At 40.6% G+C, this 15,687-nt stretch overlaps 2 protein-coding genes across 2 annotated transcripts; both read right to left on the bottom strand.

Annotated features, from left to right (window-relative positions):
• Nucleotides 1-305: 305 nt before the first annotated feature.
• LOC113507848 lies at nt 306-5,963 on the bottom strand. Its single transcript, XM_026890772.1, has 3 exons — nt 5,856-5,963; nt 3,674-3,877; nt 306-373 (listed from the first exon to the last, which is right to left on the bottom strand). Exons 1-3 carry the CDS (start codon nt 5,881-5,883, stop codon nt 315-317), a joined length of 291 nt encoding a protein of 96 aa, XP_026746573.1. The 5' UTR covers nt 5,884-5,963; the 3' UTR covers nt 306-314.
• Nucleotides 5,964-7,248: 1,285 nt separating this feature from the next.
• On the bottom strand, nt 7,249-15,475 carry LOC113507849 (lysine-specific demethylase 3A-like). The gene is given in 11 exon segments (XM_026890773.1): nt 7,249-8,915; nt 9,046-9,573; nt 9,786-9,907; nt 9,910-9,936; nt 9,939-9,997; nt 10,178-10,257; nt 10,259-10,273; nt 10,387-10,517; nt 10,608-10,755; nt 10,877-13,051; nt 13,140-15,475. Coding segments are annotated over 10 exon segments (4,314 nt in total). The 5' UTR covers nt 13,043-13,051; nt 13,140-15,475; the 3' UTR covers nt 7,249-7,877.
• Nucleotides 15,476-15,687: the final 212 nt, after the last annotated feature.

Raw genomic sequence — 15,687 nt, 5'->3', positions numbered from 1 at the left:
TAAGTTTTTTTTAATAGTATAGATGTAGCTTGCGCTATAATAGTAGTCTATGCCTATAGATTAATATTTCATAATCTATAATGGACCTCTTTTCAGGAAAATAAAAGGTATCAAAGAAAATTTATTGTGACTTAATCATTTAATGCACGAATGAAATTAAAAATAAAGATATACGGGTACAATCCGATCTAAAATTCTACATTAATCACAGCTTCTTTGATGTTAGTCGACAAGCAAGGATCAATAAGTTTTCTTATATAAAATACAGTTATAAAATCTTTTAACAAATTAAAGGGCTTTTTCTCTTTGCGTGTTTAAGAGAGACGGATGCCATCAGAGCCGGGACACTCTCCTTTGCTGATCTTGGAAAGCGCTGAAAAGGAAAAATACATAATATTAAAATTTGATTTATTAAATATAAAAATCGTTTTATTTACCGCTATTTCTTAAACATTTACAAACTAGATATATAAGGATTTATTTTAAGGGAATATAGGAGGAAGATATATAAGGAGGTATATAATAAGTGCTATACCAGTCATCATAGATTCGATTCCCACCATTTGTTTTAAATATAATCATTATTTATGAATGAGTAAAAAAAGGAAATGATTAATTATGCCGTGCAAATATGAAACCTGTTATATCCTAGTTAATATTATGTATAAACAGTGAAAAGAAATGCCTTAAAAAATAAACAAACATTTATAATTAAAACGTTACTATTCGATTATTTAAACTTGTTCATCACAAATATTTGTCATTTACACAAAAAATAGAATTTTCAATGTCTATGTGTAACATAACCATATTAACAACTGAATCACCTTACAATTGATGAAGATTGGTCAGTGGAACAGTCACAAATCCAGTGTTGAAAACCTAAATATACAGCAGCCTTTTTTCTGTCATTGCGTTCAAATAAAAATACTATCAATCGTAAGTTGGATCTAGAACAATTTTAATTTCATTAAACCTAAAATAACTAAGACGTCGTACTACAGAGCGTTCAGCGTAGAGCTGCATCTCGCTTCAATAAACACAAGACTAATAATTATAAATTTCGACGGGCAGGCTGGTTAGTGGCTCTGCCTGCTATACCGGAGTTCGTTCGTTCGATTCCTACCTAGAGAAATGCAAAATAGATGCAGAACTATTGCATATTACGTGTGTAAAATATGTAGGCTATAATACTGTAAGATACTGCTATGACGAGCTCGTGGCTGTGCTATAACCGCATAAGTGATTCGATCACAGGTTAAGCTATGCTTGACGCGGTTGGTCCGTAGATGGGTGACCATCTTTGTCATAGCGAGTTCCTCCGTGTTTCGGAAGGCACGTTAAATTGTGGGTACCGGCTGTTATTCCTACATCTTTGACAGCCGTTACAGGTACATAGTCAGAAGCTTGAAAGTCTGACAGCCAGTCTAACCAAGGGGTGTCGTGTTGCCCAGGTAACTGGGTTGAGGAGGTCAGATAGGCAGTCGCTCCTTGTCAAACACTGGTACTCAGCTGAAACCGGTTTGACTGGTAGCCGACCCCAACATAGTTGGGAAAAGGCTAGGCCGATGATGACTGCTATGTAGGCCAGTTCCTATTTTCCTAAGATTTCCAGAAAGTTATGGTATTTCTACACATGGTTATATAAGTAAATTGTTCATTCAGTCGCCGCTCACTGTTTATTAGGTGGACTCAACCACATGATTCATAATCCGGTCAAGTCTGGTTAGCACAATAGTTGCCATTACATTTACATTACTTGTCACAGTTCGGTGATCTCGCACCAGTTTTAAAACAACATTGTAATGTCAATTCAACTCAAATTTGCGCGCGGCGTCATATGTATGTGGTTGGCTCTGTATATACACAGTGTCGTTGTGTTCTAACACAGCTTTGATGGTGTGTCACCGTCACACAAATTGAAGCTTCCATAATAAACAGTCGCTGTCAATCGCACGCACACATAGCCTCGCGAGCACAAATGAGTTGAACTATCAGTACAATAATCTCGCTTTAGTGTGAATAGATTGCTGGGTATAATTCTCCATCGAATTAAAGCCTTTGTTGTCTATATTGTCATGGTTTTCCTGTTTACTTTTTGTGGTATGTTTAACATTGTTACGCATTTGGTAACAACCTTTTTTGTAAATATAACTTTCTCATATTTTTTGGTCGATGACGACATCAGTTACGTAATGGGGTCAGTTAATTAACTGGCACGTATTTACGTGCAGAATACAATTAAGTCTTGGTGATCGGTAGTATTCATTCTTTATTTTACATCTGGTATGTTGTTTTAATTGGAATGATAAGTTTCACAAAATTAACTTTATGAGTGTGTCTGTCAAATGCTAATTTGTTACTATTTAAAGATCTTTACTGTAACAATATACTGGAATTACAACAAGCAATGCTAGTTATTTGTTTAAAACTGCTAACAGTAAGTGCAAGTCCATTTTTAAAAACATGGTCATAAAACATCACTATTTTAATTATTTTAAAGCCAATGCTATCGCTTTGCACTCTTTTATAAATGTTGACAAAAATAAAGCCAAATATAAAAAATCATAACATAATCAAGTAAAAAATATTGAACTTTCATAAAAACTGATAACTTTTAATCTCCCTATTCTTAACTCAGTTCAACTGTAATTAAAACATGAAGATATGTAATTAAATAACAAAAACAGAGAGGGCATCAATTTTGTGAAAACACTACTGTATTCGATTCAAAATCAAAAAATAGAAGCTCATTGTTTTTTCATTTAGGCATGGCCAATTTCAGCCATAGTTGAGAAATACTTAAATTTCCTTGTATTATGCAAGTACACTAGTTCTTTTTTTTGTTAAGTTATTAGTAGTACCATCTAATATCTTTATTTAGAAGAACGTGCTATTTGTTTTGCACCTATTTAATTCGTTTAATTCGTACGTATTTTTATGAAGAATCTATGCATAATAATGTCTTATTAATGTTACTCTACATTACTTATTTCATCTTATGCACTGTGATATTGCAATTTCAAGTGCGTATTGCACATACAATAGTATCAACTTTATAGATAGATACTAAAAATAGTAAAAATCCTACGGTTATTTACTATTTACATTGTTTTTTCAAGCATTAAAAACGGATAAAGTGAACAACTAACAAAGGTTGAAATAAAGCGCAAACATAGATGCAGAGGAGTATCCAAAAACATATTTATGTACATATATTTTTGTAACCTTGCCTTGTTACGGAAAACAATAGCATTCTGGGAACATACCACGTTTTTTACATCCAATTAGTCAGAACGCTAAAGCCTTGAATTCCATAATCAGATATGTTACTTTGTAGGATATAAAAAAATATAATTCCATTCTATGCTACGTTAAGCTCGTATGCTGATAAAATCTTCAAAACTAAAGTTAAGAGTAATAAATAGTGGACGATTTGATTTTTTCGCAACAGCACTTCACTTTTTGCCTACAATGTTCTAAAAATACCAAACAAATAGCTTCTCTTCGACGTTTTCACTAAACACCAGCGAAAACTCTTTTTAGTACCTACAGATTTATGAAGTTAGCCTGAGCTCAGGCCTGGACCTTATTTAAAAAGATCTGCATACAGGTGGGTAGTATGCTGTATTAAAGTAAAGCTAGAATAAAACCTCCTTTCTTGAATACTCACTTTCTTTATGCTCGCAGTTGTAGTTGTTCATGACGCACTCGTTACCGAAGGACTTGGGTTTCTCTCCCTGTTTGCCGGCGCAGATGGGCTCCAACTTCTGTGAGGTGCAGTCGTGCATGCAGGCCTTCTTGCGAGCGGCTTCTGCCTTTAATTGCTTCAAGTCTGGCTTGTCGGGACGGCAGGATACTGCCACCAGCACCAACGCTGAAAAATTTAGGTCAAATCATAAATTGATTGTACAAAACTAGTAGTTTTGTTTGTTCTTCATATGCAAATTTGATTATTCTTTGTTAATTATTTAATTGGATGTAACCGACTTTCATATAACCTAAGAGACTGATATAAGCAATTAAATAAATCATAAAAAAGCTTCACTCTTTTTACTGATTTGTTCAAAGGAGGATTTGATCATCAGTTTACAGCTACCAAGACTAGTTCAAGCAATACAATTCAATTACCCAAGTCGAATTCAAGCCAGTTTCTCACGTGTGCTAAAATAACTTGTTCTACTGCAATTACTATTTATTTAAATTAGCCTCGAAACGTGTAGGTATTAGTCACTCTATAAGGATGAGGTAAAACCAGTTTTATAATAACTTTCGGGGATTTCAAAACAATAAAAATGACGATTACGCTACCTCGCCTTAACAAAATATGTGTAAAGTAAGACATATTTGGATGCGAGCTGTAATTCAGATTGCGTCATGTTAATGGCTGTAAGGAGGTACATCAGCATAAACAAAAGAGATTTTAATATAAAATGAACTTTAAAAAAATGTGGTGATTAATTTTTAAGACCTTTTTTTCTATAGGATTATTTCATTTTATTATTTATGTTGTATTTTTTATTAGTTCTTTCTCAGTTTATTTAGTTGGAAGATTAGATATAGACGATTCCCGTTTTCTGCTGAAACCGGTAAGAATGGAAACAAATCCTAACATATTTTGGACCAAAGGCTAGCAAAAGAAATACTGCGTAACTTCTCTGGAGATAGGTAGTATTAATAATTCCAACTTTTATATAATCTCAAAAGATAATCCAAACACGTATAATTTTCAAATTGTAACCTCATTATCTAATTTGTTTCCCTAACAAACAGGAAACGGCTGGTCCTCATCATGTAATCAAGTCAAAGGAGTGTCGTAGGCGCTTGACGTGACCTTACACAGACCATTAAGGTCGTAAAATGTTCATCTAGATAATGACAGGAAGAAGGACCACTTTGGAGCAATGAGCACCGGTTCTCCGAGACACACCGTGACGTATACTTTCGTATGAATTGTAATTTGACGGGTCTGTAATTCGCACTTCTTTTAGTATGGAGAATGAGAAAAGGTAAATTGTTGAGATTAATTTCATGATCGTCAGTCTTTGCTCTCTCATTATAAATAGTACCTACTTAGGTTTCAATATTTTATGTCTAGTCCATAGGGTCTACTACCAGTTCATAAAGTAATATTAATATAGTTGTGGAATCCTGACACATTTTAATGCGCAGCGTAAAGAGGTACCCCCTGTTTCAGAGTCATCCACTAAACAAAAGGAGAAAACGTCGGGGTACTTACTATTATATCATCTGTGGTAATGGGATGGCAAAATTCAAAGTTTCAAACGAGAAATTCAACCGTTAATCTTGTTTAACAAATGTTTTCTTTGTACCTTTGTTTGTATAATTTGAACTTAAGTAAATCATACTAAAAGGACTTTCTTCCTTCAGAAAAACTAGCCACAACGATTGCGATAAAACTTAAATCATGTATATTTGTTGTGTAGTCGTACAAAAGAAAGCAACTGTCAAAATATGTTAAGCTTCAGTTAACAGTCTAACATAAAGTTACTTTCAAAATATAAACGAAACAATGTACAATTACCAACCTAGCTCTATCGCTGATATACTTTAAACTATGAAGAAATCACGTAGATAACATGAACAGTGCAGTAACTAATATTTATTTCGTAGACTGATATACAACTTTGAAACCAACGGATGTGTTACGGAAGCAAAAAAAACTGTCTGAATCAAGTCAGGAAAAAAACAAATCTGATGTCATGCAGGTCTCAAACAAATGAATAACAATAGAGATTATTCGAGACTTTTCTTTTAAAAAGGTCAATATACCAACCTATCATATTGATAATAAATGTGGAAATATTATTAAATTAAGTTGTTTTGCAACTTACCGAAAACAAACAAAGTAGCTGCCTTCATTTTAATAGCAATCACAATTCTGCGTACGTCGGACACTACAAGCGAACTGAACAGAGAGCGCGAGCCAATCCTCTTTATATCACCTCGCGGAGAGCTCCACAAATGGTCATGATGGATGCAAATCTTAACTCCCCATACATTACCACTTGTACAAGCACATTCTCTTAATCCTTTACATAAAAACAGCAATCTATTGCGAATGAAACAGGTGCCGTTATTATCTACGGGTCAACGTGTTTGATTTGCTAGCGAATTGGTAGAGTTCATTGCTTTGTGGAAACTAGGTATGCTAAACCTGCCTATAAGTAGATGTTTGTAGAATCTTATACAAAGAGGATAAGTGTAATACACGTTTTAAGGAAAATGTTTTCAAAAACGTTATCTGGTTTGAGACGAGGTGAATAAAATTGAACTTATTTATAAAAATACGAGCAATCACATTCTAAACTACTACCATTCTTGCTAATAAAAAAGATTTCAAAGTACCATAGGAACCAGCTAAACTAGACGCTATTTTCCAATTCAATTTCAATTGCAAATAGATTACAATGATAAATGGTCATTCGAGTGAATAATTCAATTTCATTCCTTGAATAGGTGTTATTCCGTTTCGCACAAATTAAACTGTTTGCCAGAATGATGAAAATCGCAACTTTTGTATGATAGACGACTTATATTTATTGCAGTTGACGCCATTATCAGAAAATTATTTTCTAATAAGAAAGTCAATTAAACTAATAAGCATTCTTAGAATCATTTTGTTTTTACTAACAGGACTTTTCTATACTCCGTCAACTCTGTGTAATATATTTAATTTAACATTTTATTACTGCTGGATAGTTCAAAAGATTTTTGATATCAGTCTATTTACTTTGCTGTAATTAATTTCTTTCAACTTTTTGGAGCGACATCTGTTATTGAGTAGCGGAATTTGTTTCATATTGAGCTATGAGGTTTCATCAATCGTCAAGAGATGGCGCTACACCAAGGCAAACGTGATAAATCTTATTCCAAAATTGTGAGCGCAACGAAATCGGAAACCTTTCCTGATCAAACTATTAACTGTCATGTGTGTAATAATGAAGGGGCACTATACTTTTATATTTTGTTCAAACCAATTACTTCGTCTAGAATCTTCGGTGTCAGAGCTTTTGTCGTGGACATAAATATTACTATGGTTCGAAACTACCTTTTGCCATTTGATACATAATTTTATAGACAGTATCTAGCGTTAAATCGACAATCATTTGTTTCATCTTTTGAACCATAATTTTAAGAATTAAAAATAGCTCATTGTATGTTTTTTTGCGTTAATGATTTAATGATATTGTCATAAACTGGTATAAATAAATAATACAACACCTGTTTCATATAAACATCTTTTTTTATTCCAACTTATAACCATACATAATATACACAGTACAAAAAAAAACTTCCTAATACAGCAATAAGGACAAAAAGAAATTGTCACTATCGTTTTGTAACATAACCAAATTGAGAAATCTAGTAATAGGATAAACTTATCTACATGCCGTGTTGTAATGTACAATGCTTCGAGCGAATACGTTTATTTATTTCAATACAATAACTTAAAAGTATACAATTCTTAATATGTACTCGATGGAATTCGAATTAAAATTTACACAATACATACATATCACTATAGCTACAATTAAGCTGTAAATAACCTGAAGAGTTTTATTTGTATTTCAATTAAGGAACATAAAACATATCCACATCTCAACGATATCACCATAATCAGACTAATTTACATTGCACATACTCCGATCGCGACCGTCGGACTAAATCACATTTCGAGTACACTTACACACATAACTGGTACACAATCGACTCGGACGCTTAACAATGGCATCTTATACACGAAACGGCGCACAGCGCGTATCATACTCGCTCCCAATCTTACGTTAAATGCGGAACTTAGCAATTAATGTTACGTTCGAGGTTGAGATCAAATGCGGGAGGGCCGCTCGTCTTCACTTGGCTTCGGCGAGCGCCTCCTCTAGGCAGCACAGAGAATCCTTTACCGCGTGGTACACAATATTCTTAATCTGTAGCTTATCTTCTTTATTAGAGTGCTGGCGAGACAACCGTCTAAACTGTTGCGCGAGCTCGAAACACCGAGAGACGTTCTCGGGCGACACGAAGTCCTCGGCAACCTTGATGCAGTCTAGAAGGTTCCTCACTTGATGCGGCGCGCCCGCCGGGATGAACACGGCGTCGCCGGGGCACTGCAGGATGGCGTAGCCCTCCACTCCGTACTCCCGGTACAGGCGCTCGCGCAGCGCGGCGTCCAGGTACCAAGTCTGATCGTGCACGGGGTCATGTTGAGGTAGAGGTCTCGCTCCACGCTCTAATTCAGCTCGGACTAGGAAATCACGGATTTTATCGGCATCCTTAGCAGCATAGATGTGCCAGAGCGCGGCGGGCGGCTTGACCCTGGCGCGGCGGCGGGACAGCACGTCGACGCCGGCCTCCTCGGCCGCACGCGCCGCCTCCCGCGCTCGCTCCTGCGCGTCGCCGGGCGCGCTGGCGTGCACCATGACGTTGACGGCGTCGCTCACGTCCAGGTGCAGGTTGGTGGTCCCGCCCGCGCCGCCGTACGCCGTGTACATCTTGGGTCCGAGGTCGGGTCGCACGAAGCACTCCGGTAGCCGCGCGGCCAGATTTAGTTTTCCGGTGCGAGATGTGTATTCGCTGAGGGGTAACGCCCGCATTAGGTCGTCGAAGCGCGCCGGGAGGAGTTCCGCAAAGTCTTCGCCCGGCGGCCAGTCTTTCAGTTTAAGCACCATTGGGGCACCGCGTTCGTCACGTAACCGCTTAGCGGCTAGATCAAATCCATCCCAGAATTTCCTACCCAGTTGATACGGCACTACTAAACCGGACGCACAATTCACCAAGTCGACACGAGTGTCACCGAAGTCACGAGAGAAACTCTCGGGACTCCATAAGTCTTTATCGAGAATGGTTGATACGTCTGAGACTAGAACTGGTTGACCACGTTTCCACTGGTCCTGCAATGAAGGAAAAAGGCATTAGTAGAGTACCAAGTAATTGTTTTTTTTTTATTCATTTGATATAATACGCGTTTATATTATTTTAACGTATAAAGTAGTCTAAAATTCATGACAAATGTATATTTACCTGGAATGGTTTATAATTGCCAGGATGCATGGGGTCAGTAAGGTGCAGCAGCTTGCCGTCGCAGAGCCACGCATGCGGGACGTCGGGGTAGAGCAGCTTGGACTCCGTGAGCGTCATGATGCGTATGGGCAGCTCCTCCCGGCTGCGGCCGCTGCGGTCGTACCGCTTCACAACATTGGCCAGCGCGAATGGTTTCACCTCGCCGTCTTCGTCCTTCTTCTCTTCAACGACGCTAGATATAACGTCATCAAGGATATCGCTCTTGTTCTTCTTTTGTTTTTTCTTAGGTTGTGTTTCACCACCCTCTGGCGCCGGCCGGATGAGCAGTTCTCGTAGTGTGGAGAAGTTGCCGCCTTCCTCTGAATCGGAAGAACTAGATTCTGATTTTTCGTCTTCAGCTTCAGTCTTGAGCGGCAGGTCAGACAGCCAGCTAACGACTGAGCTGCCGGTTTTGCCGTTTTCTGACTTAACCGGCGACGAGCCGTTGGCGGGCGCCGTTTCCTCTTTAACATCCTCCTTTTTAACATTCTGTAAAGAAAAAACAATTAAGAAATGGGTTACACAACTTTTCTTTCGTTTGATTGTAGTTGTTGTTTTTTTGTTATTGCACTGTGACCGAGAATGTATGGCAATCGCTTTTGCCATGTGTTCTTATTTGTCAAAAAATGATCCGAAAATTTCAGAAACAGCAGGAAATGCCACGAACTAAAGTGTGTAATACATTACGTATGAGTGTTTACCTTAAGCAGCGCCTTGGCGAGCAGGCGCCTGGCCGTGGCCTTGGTGTTGGGCGCGGGCGCGGGCGCGGCCCCGCAGGCGCAGGGCGGCAGCGAGAAGGCGGAGCGCAGGGCGTGCGCGCGCCGGCCGCCGCGCCCAGCGCGCCGCCCGCCCGATCTGCGTCAGCAGCAGCCGCCGCGCCGGGTGCGCGCCGCCCGACGTGCACGTCAGCCAACTGGGACATACCACTACTTAGTATTGCATACACTACGACTAGAATAGGGGCACGGTTTTATTTGTCCTTCGATGTTCAAGTGGCATAAAACACATATATTATGACACAATATGGTCATATTATACAAAAATGTGTTTGTCTATTGGTTTAATTAATACTTAAAAGTTTATAATAGTGGACTCACCCGATGAATCCCTCTCGCCGTTGCTGTTTGCATTCGCCGTATTATTCGTTTCAGTTGTAACGCTGGCAGTTTTCGCCGCCGGATGTCCGAGACTATAAACATAAAAACATATTTATAAATAAATGTATTCACAATGGTTACAATGGGGAACCACAAATCTTCGGTAGGTCAATTGATTGGTGAAGTTTATCATGATAATATTTACCTTATAACAGTCCAAACAAACGACGAAGCCACATTTGCCGCAAGTCCAATGGAAGTTGAACAAGTAGTTTCGCAAAACATCGCACATTTCTCTAACACCCTGTACGACTCGCTTCCATGCTATCGTCTTATCTGTAAAAGAGAACACAATTGTAAGTGCATGTCTACATAAATGTACAGTGGTGTCAACAAACAACAATTGACAATGTAAAGAGTATTTACCATCATTTAAGTGATGGGATTCAGCCTCCTTCTCCTGTTGTAGCAGTTCACAGAACTGGTCTCCGATCTCCCTCAGAAGGAAGCAACTCATCTCGATATCTAACTCAGCAGCGCCAGCGGAAGACGATAGCCATAGCTTTTTGTCATCCTGTAGACAAAACAAGTTAAATATTATTATTTGCAACACAATTAGATTAATAACAAAAATAAATTAATTTAGAAGTAAATTAATGGTAGCATATATTATAAATTTCATGTTTATAACTCACCTCTTCAGCGTCTTTGTAGGGATCCGAGAAGCCGGCGATAGCCAGCTGTCTGTTTTTGGCGTACTTCAGTCTTCTGAACGCGTAGAAACGGCAAAAGATGTTGGGCATGTCTTTGTCGCGCTGCGCAGGTGACCAGCGGCACTCGCGGCACTTGGCGAGGCGCGGCGCCACCTCGAAGCACGGCCCGTTCTGCAGGAAGCTGTCGGGCGCCGCGCGCGAGGCGGGCGAGCCGGCCGCCGCGCGCCGCGGAGGCTCGTCCCGCCGCCGCCCGCCGCGCCCGCCGCCGCGCGTCCTTCTGCCTCGCGCTCGGCCTGCACCGCCGCGACGGCTAGACGTGCTACCGCTTCCGCTCCCGCTACCGCCGGAGTCAGAGTCTTTGTCGTCACTCTCCTTATCGCTTTCACTCCCACTTTCAGAAGCCTTCTTCCTTTTAGACTCGTCGCTAGCTTTTCGTGCGACTGCACCCTTTTTCCGTTTAGCTTTTGGTGGCTTACGCTTCGGGGGTGCTGTAGATTCACGGTCGGAGCTCGAGCTGTCTTCTTCGGCGTCATCGACGCGTCCGTTAGCTTCCTTTGGCTTTCTCGGCTTTGAAGTTTTACGCGCACCGCGCTGGATTGACTTGGCAGCTACGGGCACGACTATATTTGAACTTGAATCGTCAGGTTCTGATACTCTTGTAATCGTCATAGGTAAGGTTATACACGTGCCGCCACCTCCTGAACAATCACCCTCACCGATTGGTGCGGTTTCGTGTCTCTGTAGCCAGGCCTTCTTGCCGAGATGTCGGACAGGCGCACCGCTAGCCCCATCGCGTGGGGACTGGGCTGCCTTCGCCGCGGAATCTTCAGTACCGGGCGTTACGGGTGGCGTGGCCGGCGGCGCGGGTGGCGTGGGGGCCGGCGGCGGCGCTGCTGCGGCCGGGGGTGACGCGGCCACAGGGGGGACGGGTGTCGCCGGCGCTGGACTCGCCGCCGGCGTTAGGTGTGGGGCTGGGGACGCTCCAGCAGCTCGCTCTGGCGTTGCCACGCTACCATCAGCAGACGGAACTCGCACGTCACAAGGTGGGCCTGGCGCCTGTGGCGCTGGTTCAGATCCGTGAGGAGTCCGACCAGCACCAGCGGCCGCCGCAATCAAGGGTTCAGGCGCTGGTGGTTCTTCAAGTCTTCTCCGTTTGGCGTCGGCTTCAGGGGTATCTGTTGCACCACGACGTCTTGGCGACAGACGGTCAGGGTCATCACGCACCATACCCAGATCTAACGGCTGCAGCTGGCAAGGCGACGTAGAATTGGAGTCTACGACCGCGCGTTGTGGAGGACGCGGCTCGGGGGTACGCGAATGTGCGGGAGGAGGTGGCCGGGTGCGTTGTGCGTAGGGCGGTGGGTACGGGACCGGGGGCTGCTCTACCTTGGCGTGTGGCATGGGAGGTTCGACAGCGACAGCGTAATGTGCTGGACCGGGTCCTGGTCCCGGTGAATTGCACGGAGGCTTGCCATATATGTGTGGTGGCGCAGGACTCGACACCTTCGGTTTGACAGGGGGTGGTACTGTTTGGTAATACGCGGGAGACCGCGGAGGCGGGGGTTGGTACATCCGCCGTGCATTTTTGTCTTGTGCGGGCAGAGCAGCGTGTGGCGATGTCTGCAACGTCGGATGCGGGTGTGGCGGCGCATGTGGTGATGGACCCGTCCTGTATGTTCTTGATGGAAGGTAATGTGGGTTGGGCTCACTCCGAGGTTTGCTCGGGTAAGGATGCTTCTGTTCGAGGTGAATTTGTTTGGGATCGTGCTTTACTATCACAGAGTTCTTCTCGGGGACTAACGGTGGCGGCGCCGGTAGGTGTTGGTCCTTGAGTTTGTCATATCGATAGGGAGGATAGTTGTAGGGAGCGAAGTTAGGTTCCCCCTTAGGTAAGGACGGGTGGGACGTGGATTTGTCTGGTTTAGTAGGGATGGAAATGCGGGCGTGTTGAGAGTGGTAGTCCGCGGGCGAGGTGGCTGGCGGCCGGGTGGAGGGGTGCGCGGGATGCGACGGGTGCGCGGGGTGCGAGGGCGGGTGTCCGGGCGGGGAGTAGTACGCGCGCTCGCTGGGCGGCGCACGCAGGCGCTCGTGTTCCGGCGCGGGCGCACCGCGACTCGACCCCAAGCTGTGCAGTAGCGACCACGACATGCGCTCCCGCTGCATAAAAATAATAACAACGTCAAAATTCGTATTTTTTTAAATGGAATTCAAAATAAATTGTGTTTTATATTCTCCTGATAAGTACCTTCTGATTCGCCAGCCTGAGAGATTCCTCAAAATGTCTTGAAACTAATTTGGAAGCGGCATTTTCTTGATCCCTCCTTTCTTTGTCTTCCCTCTCTTGTTTCTCCCTCTCCCTTTCCCTTTCTCTCTCCCTCTCTCGTTCCTGTTCTATCCGTTCTCTCTCTTTCTCTCTTTCTGTTGCTTCTCCAGCATTTCTCGTTGCTCCTGTTCCCTTCGATCTCTGCGAAAAGAAAATTAGTTGGTTAAAAATTGTCTTCTTAATTAGTCATGGCCGTCATGGGTATTTAGACAAATAACATTAATTGTATTAAAAATCCTATCATACACAAAACCATCATCTTATAATTAAAAAACACTAATAAATGACTCATCATAACCGTCAATTGGTGTCACCGTTTATTTCAATTGTATCCAATTGACTGTCTACAATTCTACATTCACTTACATAACAGCTGTTACTTGGCTAAGTATTTCAAGACGAGCTCAGTTAGTTAGGTAAGACCTGCGTCTACGCAACTTTCCCGAGTGACGCGATGACATTAAGTGGGTCAAGGTCATTCTGACACGTTGAAGTAAATAAAAATACAAGTACACTTTGCTAAATTACAATTTCATGAGAATGACTTCCACGTATGAACAGAAGAAAGCCAGAAAACTTAATAGTTCTGTTAATATTTTATATGAAATTTTGATGTAGGTGATTGGCTTGTACACAACTACTCCCGAGTTTATTATATCAGATTTGTTTACGTTTTTCTTTGTTTTATGGCTTCGACTTCTACTAATGACGCACGAGGTCACAATGTCTTTGTATTTGGGATTTTATTTACATAATAAAATTGGCAAAATTAACTATCTATATTTAACACCATTAATGGTTTAACCGTACTTCTTACGGTACTACAATTTTGTTCCAATGTTTAGTATTCAAGTAATAACATCTATAATATTGTACTACCTGACAATATAAGATGTCTGAAAATTGTAAAACTTACCTATATAACACGGGTTGATTGCGAATAATTCGTGGAATAAATATTTCACGCGCCATTTTCTAAGATAACAAAATGGTTTAAAAATGGAAAATAAGTTGGTGTATTTTTTTTTGGATATCTTAAGTGCTTTTTACTTAATCAGCCAAATTTCACTTATTGATAGCATAGTATTGATATTTGATATCAAGAATCCGCTTACAATGTGACCCAGTTTGACATCTGCCAAAATAATGTCATTTGTTTTTTTTTTGTTTTTTTTACGAACTATCCCAAATTACCGTGAAGGTCGCACGCCGTGATAAAAAATTGCATCTAATTTATTTTTTTACATATTTTTTTGATAAAGAACGCTCAAATATTATATTGGAAAATACTTGTTTTATAGCTCAAATTGGAAATAAATTATACAAACATACTCTGAACATGATTTTGTGCGTAAACATAACCTATATTAAACCTGTAAATCCTTCACATTCCATCCGAAATCTGCGGTAAATACGCGAATATTTCAAGAATAAATTCTTGCTCAAGCTGCAGCCAACCGGAACAAATAATAAAATCAAACGCATATCGAATATGCGCATACAGTTGTCTGGCATTACCGTTTGTTGGCCTTGGCCTACAGCGACTTTCGGACGGTGACGTAATTAAGAACCTTGAACGTATTCCATACCACGCATAATATCATTGTTGACAGCGCTCATGCGGCTTCAAGTGACCTGAGTTTCACGTAAAAGTTTTTAAGGAACAATATGTCAATCATGTAGTGACGCCTTGTAGTTTCTGCGATTGCCCATATAACATTCACAAGAAACAGAATTTTATAGTAAGGTCTTTGAAAGTTACTATTGTACATTTCTATGTACAGTACAGACACCAGCACTTTAAATAGGATTATGTCCAGTTATAAGTAGTGTTGGCATCAAATATAGATTGTACTTAGAAAAGCGTGTACAAATCTACGTAGCGTGAAGACTCTTTATAATTCGTCATACAAGAAACGTTTATAATTCGTTTGAAACGGTATTACGGTACGGCCGTTAAAAATCCAGAGAATTTGTTATCCAATAAATTTCGACATGAACTTTGATTGATTAGGAAACAAGAAATTTGAAACGCAAAAAGAATAATGTAAAGCGATAATACGATACGAACTTCTAATCTATTGATGAAGAATGGACGAGTTTTTCCGTTGATCCCTTTAACAACTTGAATTCGCAAGGCAATCGAAACAACACTATAAAGTAAATAAAAATGTCAGAAAGCAATGTTAATGTAAACTTTAAATGTATGTATAATTACTATGTCAAGTGTTGAAACCTTCGGCAAAATTAACTTCCGAATACTTATCATACAATACAATTGAATGGCTATGACCTTTTGGTAAAACCAGCTATCTTATCATTTCATTAAACCAACGAACTTTATAACTTCCTCATTTAAAATGTATTTTTGTAGATTTTCAGTTTCCTAAATATAATAATTGTTCGAGGTTTTATAAAGAGACACGTGTTTAGTAAAAAATGATATTTTCTGTAGGTTAATTACTAATTC

This window comes from Trichoplusia ni, unplaced genomic scaffold (assembly GCF_003590095.1).
Source record: "Trichoplusia ni isolate ovarian cell line Hi5 unplaced genomic scaffold, tn1 tig00003326, whole genome shotgun sequence".
NCBI classification, from domain to species: Eukaryota; Metazoa; Arthropoda; class Insecta; order Lepidoptera; family Noctuidae; genus Trichoplusia; species Trichoplusia ni.
The sequence above is the reverse complement of the archived record's forward strand: the minus strand, read 5'-3'. Positions and strand labels throughout refer to the sequence as shown.

Coding starts and splice junctions, on each gene's coding strand:
- LOC113507848 (XM_026890772.1), bottom strand. CDS start 5,883: ATGAAGGCAGCTACTTTGTTTGTTTTCG. Junction 3,878..5,855: donor AGCTACTTTGTTTGTTTTCG/GTAAGTTGCAAA, acceptor TAAATTTTTCAG/CGTTGGTGCTGGTGGCAGTA. Junction 374..3,673: donor CAACTGCGAGCATAAAGAAA/GTGAGTATTCAA, acceptor TTTCCTTTTCAG/CGCTTTCCAAGATCAGCAAA.